Raw genomic sequence first — 19,433 nt, 5'->3', positions numbered from 1 at the left:
TGCAGTGCATGTCATCATGTAGTGCAGTGTTATGTGAGATGCAGCGTTATATGAAATATGGCATCTTGGCAAGCAGAATTTCACGGCAGTCACAATGCTGCCTGAAGGCTGGCACAGAGCTGAGAGTCGGGACCCTGCTTCTCCGTGGGCTGTTGCTGGCTACATGGTAACCTTGCCGAAACATTAACATAACATACTTCTGGATCTTGGTTCATTGGTAAGAGAGGGCTTTGGACCATATAAGCTCTTTTCAGCTATAAAAGGATCATTACATGGAATCTTGATATACATAACTGACAACAGGGGAGCTGATCTACTTGTAGTAAAGTGTGAGGCCTGGAGTCCAAACCCATTCTGCTGCCCTTTGCTGCTGGTTTAGATGATTTCCAAGGATTCTTTCCACTTTAAAAATCTATTCTACAAGTTCTCTGCATCAGTTCTTGTTGAAGAAACTCAATAGTACCGTAATGAACCAATGTGGAAGTTGCAGACAAGTGTTGAGTAATGGACTAAATTACATCTTTACATCAGTGAGCTGAATTCAGATCAAAAAATTTAGAGGAGGGCTTCCCTGGTGGCGCAGTGGTTGAGAGTCCGCCTGCCGATGTAGGGGACACGGGTTCGTGCCCCGGTCCGGGAGGATCCCACATGCCGCGGAGCGGCTGGACCCGTGAGCCATGGCCGCTGAGCCTGCGCGTCCGGAGCCTGTGCTCCGCAACGGGAGAGGCCACAACAGTGAGAGGCCCGCGTACCGCAAAAAAAAAAAAAAAAAAAAAAAAAAAAATTTAGAGGAAAGAAAGGCTCTTTTCCTCTATATAGCATCATTTGCCCCTACAGTTCAAAATAGGTTTTCTGCACTTGAAATTAATGTATCTAAAGAAGTGCTTACAGGACCCTCCTATAAAATACAACCATTATCTTACTTTAAAAGTCAACTATTTGCATATACTTTTTAAGGTAACAAAGTAACTTTAATTCTTTCATAGAAAGAAAAAGAAACATTTGTATTTACATTTTATATCAAAAGCTATAACCACATTTTTACACTTGTAAAGTATTTATGACTTTTTAAAATGCAATTGCATATAGTAATCTTCCTGCTGCCTCAACCAGTACCTGGCACGTAGTATGTGTTCAATAATAGGCACACATCTGTTAAACGAATCATGAGTCACACTGTATCCTTATTATACTCTACTTCTGTGCCTATACCCTTCTCCCATTAGTCAAATGTATCTTGTTAATTCTATTCTCAAATACCACTTGGAGCATTATGCTCTTCGCTCATTGTGTCTGGAACAAGTTTGTCCAAAGAGTTTATTCTACTGATTTCTTCAAATTTTTGTTAGTGTCTTGACTGTCGTTGAAAACCTATGTTGGGTTGCTTTTTGATTTCTAGTCATTGATACTAATTCAAAGGTAAAACAAATTCTTGCTATCCGTGTTACCCTGACATATTTTTCATATGTTCACAAGTTGCTTGTCAACATAGATTACAAAACCTCAGTGGGAGAAAATAATACGATGGTCTCTTAATATTCATTAGTGGTTTGAGGAGCTAAAAAATCGTACCTGGAACATTCTGAATGATATTCGCCACTAAGGCACTAAAATGGCATCGTATATCCTTCAGGGTGTCAGAGTCTTTTTCATTTTCTGCTTCCAGGAGTTGTCTAGTTAAATCTACATATTCCAATAAAGTGTTGTTGAGGAAATGTGTTTCACTATCAAGGCCACCGCTTGCACTGAAAATATTAAAGGAAATACATGGTAAAGAAAATGTGATTTTAAATTATAATTTAAGTCAAAATAAATTCCTAATGATCAAAATCAGAATTATATTAAAATTTGCATAGTCGTAGCACTGTGCAACTTATAAAAAAATTGAATGAACAAGATTTTGGCTTACTGAAATATAAAAATACATGGTGCTTCATAATCAAGGAACTGCAAATGTAATTTACATTATTCAATTCCATACCCAACTTCAATCACCTATTGGAGGGCTAAATGTTATTTTCTCTCCATCAAAATATATTGCTTTTTAAAATAAAGAAATACGGAGACACATGGGGTAGGGAGGATCAGTTTAGAAGGTAGAGAGAGGAAAGACTAATTCTATATGTTCGCATAGTTGCCCCGCATTTTCATATTATACCTTTAGCATAATCAATCAAATATCCATTAGGTACTTATTCTCAGCAAGATTCTGGCATAGGTATTACCGGGGATACAAAAATTTAAGAGAATTCAAGTAAGAGAGCTGGTTTTCAAATCTTCTCTTTAGACTTTGGGAGTTGCCCCAAGAATCTCTACAGTAAGATTCTCTTTGAGGCCAAGGTCCCGGGCCTGAAGCCTACTGGCTGCAAAGGGATCGTTTGGTTAGAGTCACAAGTCCTGGATTCCAGTCTTATTCCATCAGTTTTTAAGCACGTGACCAGTAGCTACTTCAGAGCATTTTAGTAATTTGCTTAACTTCTCCTTGTTATATTTGAAAAATACCTCTAAAATGTATGACTTTAAATATGCTTTTCATAGCTGCGAATAGTTTTTTATAAATATCTTACAGCCATGAAAATAAGAGAAAGAAGCAACAATGGTACTAGAGCATATTAAAACTATCAGTCTACAACAATAAAAATATGTTGAATGTATTCACTCTGAAATTTTTTCCTTTATTCCTTAAACGAATGTTTTTTAAACTCTGGGTCATGACTTCTTAGTGGCTGGGAAACCAATTTAGTAGACGATAACCTGGCCCAGAATAAACTCTGAGTACCTACTATGAATCAGGCACATAGGATCGATTGGGTGAACAAATTAAAGATCCCTGCTGTCTTGCCATTCAAAATTCATCTTTTCTTCCTTAAGCAAGAATATAAAAAGTCCATAATGGTCCATAATGGATAACTTTATATTGACTTCTCTTGGGGAGAAAAAAAAAAAGACAAATCCAAAAACAAAACATGCAACTGTGTTACTAACATTACATTAAAAGCAATCAAGGAAAAAAGGATTCAGATGTGTATTAGGTTAATTTTTTGCATCAAGTTCAGTGTCAAATTCACTTTGGCTAACTTCCACTGTTTTATTTTTGTGGAGGACAAAAAAAAACAGTGATGTTTCTCTTTTCTTATTTTGATTTACTATCATAGTAAATCAATGGTTTAAATTCTCTTTGATTAAAGCTATATTTTGAAAGCACTTGTCAAAAGCATTCAATGCTAAATATGAAAGGTGTTAGGCACACTGAGAAAAAATGATCAGGACAAATGGTAAAGTAACAATAAATACAACACTTGTTTGATTATTACTACTTTTTTCTTCAGGATCTTTTTTCAGTTATCCTTTTTGGAAATGGTCAGATTCCTTTTTTTTCCCTCCTTCAATGGTCAGGCAACACCATTACCTTCCTAAGGAAATAGTTATTTCTCAACATAAAGCTGATGGAATTTTCCTCAAGGGGATGGTCTTAGTATCAACAATAAGCTCAGGTTTTATGTTTTTTATTTGTAAAGGGTGGAAACAAGAATTATGGTTTTGGATTTCATAATTTTTCTCAGCACAATAGATTAATAGTTGATTGAAATAAATTTGCAAACCTTAAAATGTTTAGCCTTTAAATATATGATTTTTACAACTCCAGAAGAAATAGATCTTAAGAACAAGGTAAGACATAGTTAGATCGGACACCAAAAGAAAAAAAAAAAAGGCTACTGTCCACTTGCCTAGATTACTAGATCCTCCAAAATATTAAAATCATAAGAACATTACACCCAATTTTTGCCTGAAGCAGTATGTACCAGTGGTAGAACTTGAATACATTTTTTAGCCATGGGTTAATGTACCAGATGCATCTTTGGTAAATAATGTTTATAGTGGTACAGATTTTTTGTTGTTGCAAAGGTGCTTTTCTGTATTTCCTCAGAGAAAAAAATATTACGGTCCCTAGTTTTAAAAAAGTTTAAAAAATCAAAATCCAATACTAACCTGTGACTAATGACACCGGCATCTGCCAGCAGTTCAAATATTCGTACCAGTTGTACTCGTAAAATATCTCGACGCCTGCGTCGTTTCATGTTCTATTCCAAAGATAACAAAGATGTTAATTAAAAATCCTTCAAGGACGTTGACAGAAAAGTTGCTGGTGTAACTTGGAAAGAATAATGTGAATGTCTTAGAGCTTGGGGGCTCATTATTTTGCTTGTGCAAGGTAGATTTTGGGCACTCTGGTGGCTATTGCATCAAAAAGGTATGTGTGGATAGTTTGAAATTAACGAGCCAAATAAAATCAAATGACATTTTACACAGTAGTAACACTTACGAGGGGAGAAAATAAAATTCTACACTTTACAGTTACTTTTAGGTCAGATTTGCTAATCTGACAACTTTAGAGGAACTGAAACAGTTAGTAAACTGTTCCCTTTGGATGGTAAAGAATCCCTAAGATACTCCCAAATAATATGACAGAAGGGCAGGGAAAATATCACACAGGGGACTGAGAAACCCCACAGATTTTGCTCATGCCATGGTTTTTCACTTAACAATTAATTCTGACACACAAAAATACAAACAAAAACAAATGTCTTTGATCATCATGGCACGAATTAATATGTTTGTCTTAGTAGGGCCAAAGTACTAACGCCTAGGGTAATAGCTGTAACATCTTAACTTGATTCTGCTTCTAACAGAAACTCATATAATGGTAAGATATAATTCATCTCCTATAGCACTTTCTTCTATAGCTCATTATGTCATTTATGATATAATTTTCATAATACAGAGCAATTAAAAATTAGTCATTCACTTTCATGTCCACAATCCAGTTTTCTACCTTCCAAAAGCAGGCCAATTTGTGGCTAACCAATTCATTAAATTTACTGTTTCTTTTAGCTCTTATGAAGTCTGCTGCAATTCATATTGAATGAAATGGTTTTTTAACCATCTTTGAGGATTTTTGCAAAGTTTTAGTCGACCTGTTTTCACTTTGTGTCCATAGAAAGATTGTGAATCTAATGCTCTCAAAATATATCATACATTCAAGGCACATCACTGTGCACATCTATTCACCTGCTAAGATGACTTTTTGCCCTGAAATTTGTAAGTACAAATATTGCTACTTAATTTTATTTCCAATTCCACTTCGCTCTAATAAATCATTTTGCACTGTAACCAACACGATCAATCTGAAACAAAAATTAATCAATTACAAAATGGAGATACTATCACTACTCTACAGGGCTGAATTACAATCGAGGAGTGAAGACTTACAGATGCTGTTTTAAGTTCCCTATAAAAAGTAGCTATTGTCACCATCTCCCTCTCCTGCTAAAATTCCTCAGAGGATCTCCAACATTAATAGCAGTGACTCTCATTCAATGTTCTACATCAGACTCATATAAGGTGCTTTAAAAAATAGATTTCTGAGTTCTGTTCCAGGGATTCTCATTGAATAGGCCCAGGAATCTATAATTTTTAGCAAGCTCTCCCAGCGAATTCTCAGATTCCACTGCCATATGGGGCACTGCCACTGGTCTACTGGATAAAGCTGAAACCAAGAGCCTTTCATAAGATAGTTCCTTTTTTGCTTTCCAGCCTAACATTCAGTCACTTTCCCCATGACATAATTACAAAGAAAAATCTGCAATGTCCAAAATTTTAAAATAAAGTTTGCAAATGCTGTTCCTCTACCTAGAATGTCTTTCCCTTGCTTGTCCACTGGGGACTATGCTTCAAAAATTCACCTCACATGTCATGCTTCACCTATAAAGCATTCTCTTACACCACAGGCAGAATCAGAGGCTTTCTTCTCTGTAGCTCATGTAACTCTTTATCTATGACTTTATTTGAGTGCAGAATAATTGTTATAATTATGGATTACATATCATCTGTCCCAAAAGACACGTGGCTTCTGAAAGTTGCTCTGAACCTGATGTGTAGATTTGGGGATCTAGACCTGGGCCTGGCAAAACACAGCCCTCAGGCCAGATCTGACCCACTGCTGCCAGTAACTATAAACAGAGTTTTATTGGACTACAGAACAACACCCACTTGTTTAGTTGTCTAGGCAGCAAAACTGAGTAGCTGCAACAGAGACAGGATGGCCTGCAAAGATGGAAATACTATCTGGTCGTTTACAGAGAAGGTTAGCGGGCTCCAATCCAGACTCTGACCATCCTAACTTCAGGTAGAGCAATTATATATCTGTATTACAGAATGGGTTTCTGAGTAGGACCTCCTGTTGGGGGGGGGGGGGGAAGAGTTCTACACATTTTTAAAATGTTGAAAACTGCACTAGACTTATTTACTTATTTACTTCTGAACTTCTAACTTTTGTTATATTGTATAGAATAGAGAAGCCAATTTTAAGCGTTTGCCAAATAAATATTTAATGCTAGAAAACTACACAGCTTACCTCTGGCCTTCGTTCAAGCGCTTCTTTAATTATGGGATGTAATTCCTCTATCAGTTCCCTAGAAGAAAAATGATATACATTCATTTAATTAATAGCTAAATATATAATCTGACATGTAGAAATATGTAAATATTAATATAATGATGTAAACTAATAAGTGTTAACCCTAATCCTACTGTTTTAAACACAATTTTTATTGTATTTTTGTTTGTTTGTTTTGGTTTGGTTTTGGCCACACCGTGCAACTTGTGGGATCTTAGCTCCCCGATCCGGGATCAAACCCAGGCCCTAAGCAGTGAAAGCGTGGAGTCCTAACCACTGGACCCCCAGGGAATTCCCTGTTTTGTTTTGTTTTGATTGTGAAATAACATGCACTCTGTAGAACATTTGGAAAACAGAAAAAATGGTATAGGCCACCTATTCTAATTTGTAGAGATAAATACAATCTGTTCAATCATTTTCAACCCACATACATTTTACATAGTTGAAACTCCAACATATATAAAATAGTATCCCTTTTTCTTTAATTAACACTAGCAATAACCACTTTCACATGCCATTAATTAATTCATAATGCTCTAGTACTGATAATTTTCCTAACCATTTTCAGTTATTACTGTTTCATTAAATTTTATCTAACTTTTTAAATAAATACTGTCCAGTGAACATCTTTGTACATTAATCTTTGATTTCATTTCTGATTATCTCCGTAGGATTAATCCTTACAAAGGAGATTAATGGGTCAAAGGGTATGAACTTCATGAAAATAATCTTTTTGTTGTTTTGCTTATATTCTGATTTTAAATTGCAAATGTACTCGTTGTAGAAAATTGGGAAAATACAAAAAAATAAGAAGAAAATAAAATCCATCCACGATTTCATCATCTATAGAAACTGCTGCAGACATTTAAAGTATCTGCCTCAGAATTGTTTCTATTTATGGGGATTTGTTTTTTAAGAAATTGAGATCATTTTTGTATCCCACTTTTTCTATTAGCACGATCGTGTGTTTACTTGTCATAAGATTATCTTCCAACACTTCATTTATAATGAATGCTATCCCCACACCTACAGACATATTACAATTTATTAACCTATTCTCTGTTGTACATGTTATCTTGGAGACAAAACATCAAACATCACCCCATATCAATGGAGGACAACCTCAAAAGAATAAAGTCAGGGTCCATCAGGCAATAACAAAACAGAAACTCAGGCAAAAATGAAGAATTTGCTTTATGACTATCAAAAACACCAAGAATAATATAAAATATGTACATAAATACTTCTTTTAAGAATAGTCATTCTCTTGAACAAGAAGGGGAAAAAAACTACAGTTTTAAGCAACAGATCAAGATTACAAACTAACAGAATCACTGTGTAAATAAATCAGGTAGGAAAATATTACAACTTTACACGGCATTTTATAATTTCTAGAACGTATTTATGTATAATATATATTTGATTTCCATAACCATTCTTTGAAGAAAATATGGTGTTATTTACTCAATCAAAATGAGGAAATAAAGGCTCAGATAAAGTAAATAACCTGTTAAATGTTAAATGGCTAATTAGCTGGTAAAAGTCAGGACGGATATGCAACTATCCTGATAATAAGTACTCTACCTCACCTTCTCTCCAAGGAGCCACATTTGCTATTTTAGGGCGTAGAGAAAACATGCAAAGATAATTACCTAAAAGCTCCTGGGTTGGTCCTGCCAAGACCTAGAACAAGGGATTCTGTGATTTCCATGCTCTCAGAGCGCATCATTGGAACTATGTGCTTAAACAAAGATGAAGGGGATGGGATGCCAATAATCTGGAAAAAAAATATTATATTTATCGCAGCCACTAATGATAGTACATCCAACTAAATAATTTGACATTTCAACAGTATTTGGTCAAGGACAATGGATAGGTGACATTTTAGAATGAAAGTCGTTTCAAAATTCACTTGTGGTGTACATAATCTAAAAAAGTTAAATGATTTATCCAATGGCTCGCTACAAGTTCGTTAATGGAAGTGGGGTTTGCAGGTCTCTTAATTCCTTACAGACACTCATCATCATATAATAGGCTGTTTATCCATCAGCCTATTTCTCTCGATCTGTAAAAATGAGTAAAAAAATTACTTCTAAAAGAGTCATCAGTGTTAAAGTTAGACACCCAGGTGTTAAGTTTTGTCAATTTCCTCCAACTACCTGATAATATTTTGTGTCATATCATGAAGACTATGTCACTATTCTTATCAAGTTATTTGTACCCCTACGTAATCCAGGGAAATTCTAAAAGAAAAACTTTACGCATTATTGATTCCAACTAAGAACCCATAAAAATAGTAATAGGATTTCTTGAACTATTTTCAGTATTAGTCCAAGTAACTAATGCACTTTTCAACCAAGTTATTTTATTGTCCTGAAAAAGAAATTTTAAAACATTATTTTTATGCTTCCATTTGGATTCAGTGGCAGGTGCAGAAAACTTACTTTCGAATCAATGCTGTAGCCACTATCAGGGGTGGACGCCAGCGTCTCAGGAGGAGAGCACCTCACGGAACCCGCAGATGTTGAAGATGCCGTGGAAGTCGCCGCACTGCAGCAAAGAAGCAGGTAGTTTCTCCACAGGCCCATGTATGAGTCACTGCTCGTGGTAGTATTTACTTTCTTAGCATTGATGGGGCTACTGAAAAAAAGAAGAAGAAAAACAGGAAGACATAAATAATACATGTTTTGAAAAGTTTTTTTTTTAAACTAAAGCTAAATTTCTATCAATTTAGGGGAGATGGTTAGCATACAGTTTTTATTACTACCACTGAATCTTGGCGGAATAAGATATAATGAATAAAATATTAGATTGAAAAACAAAAACATTATAGGATCATTTTAACCTAATCTATTATTTCTGTGAGTACAGTTAATATTTTATCAGGTCACATTTTGTAACTTGTTATACATGCTCCACGTAGGGAAAAAAGTGAAAACAAAATGAAAATCACCTTTAATCCTATGCCAAAATAAGCACTGTAAGTCTTCTACATATCTTCAACTCATATACATTAAAATAAAGGCACAAATACATCCCTTTCATTTAATAAAAATTGAATATTGTTTCATTTGTTTTGTACATGCTTTTTTATACTTAACATATATATTTAAACATCTTCCATGTAAATTAATATACTTCCATGACATCATTTTTGATGACCATATATCATAGAGATTATCATGATTGATACAGCCACACTTTCACTGTCAGATATTTTAGCTAATAGTAATTTTTCCCTATTATACACAACACTATACATTTGGATATATGCTTAATTATAATAAATGTTTTATTATTTTCTTGAGTAAATTCCTGAAAATGGAATTGCAGAGTCAAAGAATATCTACATTTTTTTAAACATCTTTATTGGAGTATAACTGCTTTACAATGGTATGTTAGTTTCTGCTTTATAACAAAGTGAATCAGTTATACATATACTTATATCCCCATATCTCTTCCCTCTTGCATCTCCCTCCCTCCCACCCTCCTTATCCCACCCCTCCAGGTGGTCACAAAGCACCGAGCTGATCTCTCTGTGCTATGCAGCTGCTTCCTACGAGCTATCGGTTTTACATTTGGTAGTGTATATATGTCCATGCCACTCTCTCACTTTGTCCCAGCTTACCCTTCCCCCTCCCCTAGAATATCTACATTTTTAAGGCTTCTATCAAATTTCTGTTTTGAGAGATTAGACCAATAAGATATTCTGGAACAATTCCATAAATCTTTCCAAATACCAAAAATTCTGTTGGGATTAAGGACTGAGAGCAAAACAAAGACAGGGAAAATACTAAGTTTTATTCCTCACCTTCAATAGATTTATAATCTATTGATAAATAATACATATCGTTTCACTGATTCGTCGTTTCTCAGTATTTTAAAAATGTTCAGAGCACTGTGACAGCAGTAAAAGAAACAAAAACAGAAACCTGCTAAAAAAATGAAAATCACTGCCATCATGTGTGCTAGGGGAGATATATAATAGAGAAATAAAACAATGTCAGATGGCACTAAGTCTGATGAGGAAAAATAGAGCAGAAAGGGGATATAGGGAATGGTGGTAGGAGAGGCGCTTATAATTTAAAATATGGTAATTAAAGGAGACTAAATAAGTTCATAAATGTTACACAAGGTGGCATGTGTCAATCTTCTTTAAAAAACCAGCATCCAATACACAATACCTGAGAATCTACATAGATATATAATTAACATGTATGTGTGTATATATATATATATATATATAAAAACAGTAAAAACAAAAACAAAAAATATATATGTGTGTGTATATATATATGTTTTTATATATATATGTATATATAGATACACACAAATGCAAAAGAAGAAATAATTACTCTGGGTTGGAGATATAAGAGAAGGCTTTAAAAATAAGGTGGAATTTGCGATGCGTCAGATATGGGCAGGGCATAAAGAAAACAAAAGGCATTCTAGGTTCATGTGAACAAAAACTCACGGAATAGACACTGCAGACCACATTCAGTGAACTCTGAGAGGTTTATTTTGGCTCTAACATAAAGTACATGGATAGCACTGATAGAAAGTAAGGGAGAAAGTACAGACTGGAGGAGCCAGGTTTGTGCAGGCTTTTTTTTTTTTTTTTGCGATACGCGGGCCTCTCACTGCTGTGGCCTCTCCCGTTGCGGAGCACAGGCTCCGGACGCGCAGGCTCAGCTGCCATGACTCACGGGCCCAGCCGCTCCGGGGCATGTGGGATCTTCCCAGACCAGGGCACGAACCTGTGTCCCCTACATCGGCAGGCGGACTCTCAACCACTGCGCCACCAGGGAAGCCCTGTGCAGGCTTTAATATGAGCTGAAGGTGTTAAGTTTATCCAGGTGTTGGGTTTATATGGTCAAGTTATATGACAGGAGGACTCATGCCGTGCAATTTGATCAATGGCATACTGGATAAGGTGAAATCAGGAACCCAAACTCAAATAAATTCTCTTTAAAATTTAAGACCAAGACTAACCTGCAGTTATAAAGCCCTGGTCAACTCTCCATCACATCACCAGTTACTCCAACTCTTTACCATTATCCTCAGAACTAAAACCAATGTCATTATCACGAGTCCCTAACAGTGGACGGCCTTCCTTACAATGTTGTCAGGAAAAGTAAGGTCACTGAACTCGGTTTCCCTTCACTTCTCACCCTTTATCTACAAACTTATCTATACTCGCATCCATATTCATCTTTGGATGATTTCCTCATTAATTCTTTCATTCACTGGACACAAACTACGTACCAAGCAGTGTGTTATTAAGTAAATGAATGATTACAAATTGGTGAGACCAAATTATACGAAAAGAATGAAAGGATAATGAGACTGGATCCTTTACAACTTTCATCTCCCTTCTTCACATACCAGTATGTTATGGCATGTTATTTATGGGATTTCCAATTTGTAGAACTTTTCAAGTGCATACCTTATGAAGGCTGACAGTCTATACATTTTAAAACTTGCACTAGAAAAACAACTTACTTTATATCAACTTGTGGGGATAACAACTGAAGTCTTGTGTATGCAAACATCCAAGCATAGCTCACAGCTGTGGGGCAGTGTTTTGGAAGGTTTTCTTGCTTTAAAAAACTGGAGAGACTTATAATCCATGGATCTTGGCCTTGGGTCACATGTGCAAATATCCATATGTGCGATGGACTAATCACATCAAACTGGTGGCTAATAGGAGAAGAGTTCCATTCTGCTAATGTCTGTAAATCTATTGAGCTAGGGCAATACAGCAAAGTAGTCTATGCAGAGAAAAAAAAAACAAAACCAATCGATTATTGTATATTTCAACAACTTTCAAAGTTTTGCCATATAAATTGCTTTTAACTATAAGTGGCCTATTGCTAGTTTCTAGAACAGAGGTTCTTAAACAGGGGTAATATGAGCAGAGAATTCCTGAAACTGCATATAAGCTGTTTTGTGCACATGTGTACATGCAATTTTCTGGAGAGAGATTCCATAGTTTGTGTTAGTCTCAAAAAAGATCCATAAACCAAAAAGTTTAAGAACCACTACTTATGTAATTCATGTATGAATATGCAGCTTTCACGGGCATACTGAAGCTGCTAGAGAACTCAAAAATGAACCATGAACTTTCATGCTGATGTGCCCTATATATGCATAAGCGGAACAGACGGGGAAATGGGCTCCTCTCCAGAGGTACATATTCTCAAATATTTGCTCAATAATATTCAAAGCCCTTATACTGAAGAGATAAAGACTTACCTTAAGAGCAAATTACTTATGATTCAAGCAATAACAATGACAACAAAACAACAACAAAAACCGGAGTCTTAAACTGAACAGAGGCCCAATTCACTCGATCATTCAACAGATATTCATAAGTACCCGCTCCGAGTCAGGCACTGTTTTAGGCACTAGAGACAGCCGTCCATTTCTCAATTCATGGTTAATAATCTAAAACAGAATGCTTTAAATTGCACATATTTATAACCATCTCTTAGGTTTATAAAATTTATTAATATCTCTCTTGGTTACATATAACTCGTGAGGTATGAGAGCCAAGTGTTATGTGGAAAGCACAGAAACCTCTTGTCTAGGTATTCCAAAATGGGAAGAAAATAATTTCAAGTAGTAAAGTGTGATGGTTATTCTTATATCAGTTTTGAAATCTTGATATATGACCTCTTCTTCCCCCAAGCCAAACTAAGAAAGTTGGCATCAGCTTTCTTATGTATGTGTTGACAAAGTGTTTTTCTTCATCTTAATGAGTCAAATTACCTATGACTCAGGCATAGAATACTTTATATTTACTCTATGCACTTAAATTTACGTGGCAAAGCAAACAAATACAGTTACTGAAGGTGCAGAGCGCAATTTTTTGCTTCGAATTTCAACAAAAATTTTCTCCATAGCCTTTTAACCAGCATATATAGGTCAAGAATATTATATACCGTAATAAATAGCAAACAATAGTCGACAGCAGCTTCAGATTTAAGAGAAATTTTTTAGATTGGAATGGTTGGAATTTTACAAAGATGAAATATTTTTATTTCTGTGGGAAGAGTACTGACCATAGCATAAACTAGTGCCACTTTGTGTGTGTGTATGCCACTTTTTTAAAAGTATTTTTTATTTTTAAAGCCCTTTACCATTTGCAAAAATACTTTCTAATGCATGACATTTGTAAAAGAAACTCATGTATGTACGTATGTCTTAAGTTCCAACACACGACTGAATAGCACAAAATCATTAAAGTTACCTGATCGGCCCCAGTGAGATGGATGAAGCTCTCAAGAATGGATGGGCTCAGCCTGTCCATCACATCTATGGCTAATTCATCATCACCCTATAAAAAAGACATCACATGTCTAAAAAAGTTTAGGAATGTTTCAGAAAAGCCGTCAAACCTAGGTAAACATTAAAACTCACTTTAGCCCTGTTTGTTACAAATGGAATCGAGGGCAGGTGGGTGAGCTTAGACCCTGTCAAAAAGATCTTGTTATAAAGTAAATTATCCCTGTCGGTAAAAACAGAAATGGAATAAGGATGGACAAAAGGAGTTTTTAAGTACTTTCATTAGGTAGCTGGATGAGATGTCTAAATCTTACCTTAGGTATTTCCAAAAGTGCAAATAAAGCCCGTATTTCTCTAAGGACACTGACAGCTAATCTCCTAGTGGCAGGTCGACTGCTACAGAGAGTGACAAGTGCAAACCCTTCGACCACATGGAATACATTGGAACACGGGCTCCTTTCCAGAGGAGGGGGATGAGAAGCTCCATTAACCATACCATGCTTGAAAAATAAACAGAAGTTAAAAAATATATGTATGTATAGACATTCTAGTAAAACAATTACTAAAGAGTAAAGCAAATCATAAAAATGATGGCTATAGGTCTGACTCAGCTCAAGAAATTTAAATAACATTTAATTTATAAAAATGTCATAGTCACATAGTGAAAAAAGCATTTAATTGGCAGTCTGAACAGGAATTCTGTACCTAAGTTCTATCACTCTCTGGCTACTTTGTAAATGCCTTAGAGCTGACACTTAAAGTCACTACTGGCCTAACATTTCTATATGGAAAATGAGGGGACTGGATGGTATCCTTTGTACTCAAAGTGTGGACCAGCAACGTGGCATCACCTAGGAGCTCGTTAAAAAGAGAGATTCTCAGGCCCCTGTGATTTGTAGGCTCTTTAAAGGTTGAGAAGCTGGGTTGGCTTAGATGATCCAGCTCTAATATTCCAGGATTCTATGACTTAACACATTATCACAAATCAATAATTTGAGCAACCTTTATGGTTAAGAAGCACACATGCTGTAATGTGAAATGGGGACTGGTGCCTTTGATAAAACAATCAAATAACTCAGCTGAAAGGCTACCAAAATTTTTTATTATATCAGCTTTAAATATATTGGAAACAACCTAAATGTGAGCTAGAATTGCCTCTAATTTCTATGTTCATTTAAAAATAATTATTACCGGGACTTCCCTGGTGGCTCAGTGATTAAGAATCCATCTGCCAATGCAGGGGACACGCGTTTGAGCCCTGGCCCAGGAAGATCTCACATGCCACAGAGCAACAAAGCCCATTCGCCACAACTACTGAGCCTGCACTCTAGAGCCTGCGAGCCACAACTACTGGGCCCACATGCCACAACCACTGAGCCCATGCGCCACAACTACTGAAGCCCACGTGCCCTAGAGCCTGCAAGCCACAACTATTGAGCCCACGTGCCACAACTACTGAAGCCCATGTGCCCTAGAGCCCGTGAGCCATAAGGACTGAGCCTGTGTGCCACAACTACTGAAGCCCACACACCTAGAGCCCGTGCTCCTCAACATGAGAAGCCATCACAATGAGAAGCCCATGCACCGCAACGAAGAGTAGCCCCCGCTCGCCGCAACTAGAGAGAAAAGCCCACGTGCAGCAACGAAGACCCAATGTGGCCAATAAATAAATAAAATTTTAAATAAATAAATAAAAATAAAAACTAAAAATAATTATTACCAAAGAAAGAAAGTTGGAAAGGTTGGACACGCAAATGTTATGTATTTAATAGATAAACTATAGGAAAGTTCTGCTTAAGGGATTACAAACACTTTGAAAGGAAGTAAAACTAATAAAACTTTTAGTTTTTGAGAAAGTCAATATGTTTTAACATCATCATTGGTCATCTACCACTGACCACATACAAAGAGACACTACAAAAGAGTTTGGTACCTGTGAGTCCTGGTTTTTGTTATGCATTTGGGTTGCTTGTTTCCACTGATTTATTAATTGCACCAACATCTTTACGGCATTATCAAGAAGCGTGGGATGGACATCAGTCACTTCACGAACAATAAAATAAACAAATCCTGAAAGAACATCCTCCCGCCAATCTGGAAAATCAAGCATTAGTGCCTGCAGAGTATTGAAAGCCAGAGCACGTAGTTCTTCATCCATATGAACTGTGAGCCTACCAAGAACAAAATTCCATTAGCAAACCTCAAAAACCTTCCAAAGAGTTTTATCATCTAAAATGTAAAACTAAGAATTTAAAAAATATATCCTTTCAACTGGTTCATAAGAAGTAAGAAGATAGGAACCAATGTTCACTTTTTGTGCTATATTCATCCTTATGCTAACCTATATTCATTTATTTAAATTCACACGTCAATCTACTAATATTAGTTGGTACTTGTACTATAATTCAGAATAATAAGAATGATCATAATTCAAATGCTGTACTTTAGAAAACACAGACTGACAAATCAGAATTACATAAAAAAATTCTTTAATCCTTAAAATGCCATATGTTATCCTATAATCAATCAAAAATTACGTCCAATCATATAATACCTTAGCGCTAGCTCATATTTATTTAGTCCTTTACTGGAAAGGACATGATTTATCTCTATCATTCCTTTCATGCTGCTGAGGTTACAGTTAAACATAAGATGGCTGATTGTGAAGAAAGAAATACAACAAATCAAGATGGAATCAGTTTAACAGAAATAATTCTTGACAGTGAGAATGAGAATAAATTTAGGGGTAACTTCATAAATGGGGTATGCCTAGAAAGAAAATGAAAAAAAAAAAAAGTGTCAAACGAACCCATAAGGTCTTCAAGAGTTTAAGTCTAAATAAATTATAGGAGAGGCTATATATAATTACCTTTTAAAGATATCAATACAATATGAGGACATGAATTAATATTAGTTAAAGGATTTTAATGGAACTTAAAGAAGAGAATGATAAACAAGAAAATCATAAAACATGGCTGCAGCAGTGAAGCTACCAATATATAATGCTATATGAATATGAGTTTCCGTTTGGGGCTATAGAGTATTATTTTCAGGATTGACCATCAAGACACATGCATCAGAGTTAGAAACAGCCTGAATGAATAAAGAAAAGCAGGTGTATTAAAAAGTATGCCACAGTTACATGCTTGGGCAGCTGGAAAGATGGAGTTATCCTCCATGACAGAGGTAGAGAGCTGCGTGATTTATGTGAGAGGAGATACCACAGTCTTCACCCTGCTGAGCTCAGTTCTGGTCTTCACTAAGCCAACATTCAACTGACCATGAGACTGAGGAGAAAATGTATTACAGCTACAGAGACCTAGGAGTGAGCCACAAAGCAGCAGCAGTTAGAGCAGCGCACTGTAAGTACCACATGGGGTCAGATCAAGGGTCTCTAGCCCAGTGTTCTGTCTCTGACAGTGGCACCAAAGGCAATACTGTGGGCTAGGGGAGTGCCTGACTCTGTGCTGCTGGCTCTAAAGGTCATTTTAACATCCCTTAAATCCACAAATTTACACCTATCTGTGTGACTCAGGGTATAGCCATGAAGAGAATGGTGCCTGAATAATTTAAGGCAGGAGAACAAATTGACCTTCCCTAGAGACAGCAGACAGGTATGCAAATTTACAGTGTATCTTTGCTTTGTTTGTTTGCTTACTTTATTTCTAAGTAAATAAGATTTAGACATCACAATTCCAAATGATAGGAGTTGGGGACAAAGTAAGCAGACCCTAGAATCTTTCTTTCTGCCAAAATAAACTAACTGGTAAGTGAATACCACAGGGGAAAGAAGCAAAGTATTATAAATAGCAAAGCAAACTGTCAATCACTGTCGAGATATTTGCTCCTCTACAAGGCTCCTCTATCCCTGCCCCTTGGAGATGCAATTTCATTTTGGTGGGGGATATGGACTGCCGTCCACAAAGATGTAGGTGAGTTAAACTGAGGCGGGAGGAGTAAGAGTGGAATTGGATGAGAGTTGTTTACTGCTTTCCCAAGGAATAGCATTATAAATAATTAAAACTTATTTTCCCTCCCTAACACTGACAAGAACTTCATAACTCTGCAATCTAATTTACAGCAAGAATTAAGAGACAAGAGTGGGAAGGGATGAATTTATCTCATGGTGCAAAGTTTCAAAGTAACCCCTTTCTGGGCTTCCCTGGTGGCGCAGTGGTTGAGAGTCCGCCTGCCGATGCGGGGGACATGGGTTCGTGCCCTGGTCCAGGAAGATCTCACATGCCGTGAAGCGGCTGGGCCCGTGGGCCATGGTCGCTGGGCCTGTGCGTCTGGAGCCTGTGCTCCGCAACGGGAGAGGCCACAACAGTGAGAGGCCCGCGTACGGCAAAAAAAAAAAAGTAACCCCTTTCTTCTCCTCGTAATCCTAAGAGACCAATACCATTCAAGGCCTGAGTGCAACCCGCAACCGCAACCGCTGAGGATAGGTGTGTGAAATGCTAGGTGTTTTCAAGGAGGTAGACAAGGTTGCTGGAGTGGTCTATTAACTGTTTATTCATTGTGAATTTAACTTAAGACTTAGTGATAAGTGCCCAGCGAGCAGTAAACATCTTTCAATGTGATCAGGTATCACTGCCCTGATAGTCTTTGCACTTGGTTTTCCCTTTAGGCTGGGGCCAGCAAACTATGGCTCAAGGGCCAAATCCAGCCAGGAGCCTTCACAGGTGGCTGCTTCTGCACTACAGTGGCAAAGATGAGTAACTGTGACAGACGCCACGTGACTTGCAAATCTTAAAATATTTACTATCTGGTCCTTTAAGAAAAAAAGTTTGCTGACCCCTTATCTAAAGAGAATTCCTAACTATGTCAACAAAGGGGTTTTTCAAAAGGCCATCACCTCAACTTAGACTTACTTTTGGGAGCTGGTATTTAAGTTTGGATGTCATGTTATTTACTCATTTACAGAGCCTAGTAGAAGAAAGAGATAAAAACTTGAATGCTATGGCCTCTGCAGTAAGAGGAAAAAGTGAAAATGAGACCTGGTTATCACCCTAGGTGCTAAAGAAATGACTGTAGGAGTTAACACACTAATTGCCCAGTGGGGCCATCATACACTGATAATGCCCGTATGTTAAAAGACAACATGGTATACAAGTCCTAAGAAACAGTACTAGATGGAAAGGCAAGGAATTTAAAAATAGGATTTGTAGGGGAATCCAGAAGAACCTTAACAGTTAAAAAATGAGTGAGGACTGCTGGTGGGAATGTATATTGATACAGCCACTATGGAGAACAGTATGGAGGTTCCTTAAAAAACTAAAAATAGAACTACCATACGACCCAGCAATCCCACTACTGGGCATATACCCAGAGAAAACCGTAATTCAAAAAGACACATGCACCCCAATGTTCATTGCAGCACTATTTCCAATAGCCAGGACATGGAAGCAACCTAAGTGTCCATCAACAGATGAATGGATAAAGAAGATGTTTCAATGGAATATTCTCAATGGAATATTACTCAGCCATAAAAAGAAACGAAATTGAGTTATTTGTAGTGAGGTGGATGGACCTAGAGTCTGTCATACAGAGTGAAGTAAGTCAGAAAGAGAAAAATAAATACCGTATGCTAATACATGTATATGGAATCTAAAAAAAAAAAAAGGTTCTGAAGAACCTAGGGGCAGGACAGGAATAAAGACACAGACGTAGAGAATGGACCTGAGGACAC

General features: G+C 36.7%; 1 protein-coding gene across 9 annotated transcripts in view; it reads right to left on the bottom strand.

Annotated features, from left to right (window-relative positions):
* The window catches only part of FRYL (FRY like transcription coactivator), a 244,559-nt gene that overhangs the window by 69,767 nt on the left and 155,359 nt on the right, over nucleotides 1–19,433 (bottom strand). For all 9 annotated transcript variants that reach the window (XM_004268286.3, XM_033425475.2, XM_033425476.2 and 6 more), the window contains 9 exons: nucleotides 15,678–15,915; nucleotides 14,059–14,244; nucleotides 13,710–13,796; nucleotides 11,960–12,228; nucleotides 8,902–9,097; nucleotides 8,110–8,234; nucleotides 6,416–6,473; nucleotides 3,991–4,082; nucleotides 1,573–1,745 (listed from right to left, as the gene is read on the bottom strand). In XM_004268286.3, coding sequence (XP_004268334.1) covers nucleotides 1,573–1,745; nucleotides 3,991–4,082; nucleotides 6,416–6,473; nucleotides 8,110–8,234; nucleotides 8,902–9,097; nucleotides 11,960–12,228; nucleotides 13,710–13,796; nucleotides 14,059–14,244; nucleotides 15,678–15,915 — 1,424 coding nt within the window. The remainder of the gene's footprint in view (nucleotides 1–1,572; nucleotides 1,746–3,990; nucleotides 4,083–6,415; nucleotides 6,474–8,109; nucleotides 8,235–8,901; nucleotides 9,098–11,959; nucleotides 12,229–13,709; nucleotides 13,797–14,058; nucleotides 14,245–15,677; nucleotides 15,916–19,433) is intronic.

Source organism: Orcinus orca, chromosome 4 (genome assembly GCF_937001465.1).
Source record: "Orcinus orca chromosome 4, mOrcOrc1.1, whole genome shotgun sequence".
Taxonomy (NCBI): Eukaryota; Metazoa; Chordata; class Mammalia; order Artiodactyla; family Delphinidae; genus Orcinus; species Orcinus orca.
Note: the sequence above shows the minus strand (reverse complement) of the source record. Positions and strands in the feature narration are given on the sequence as shown.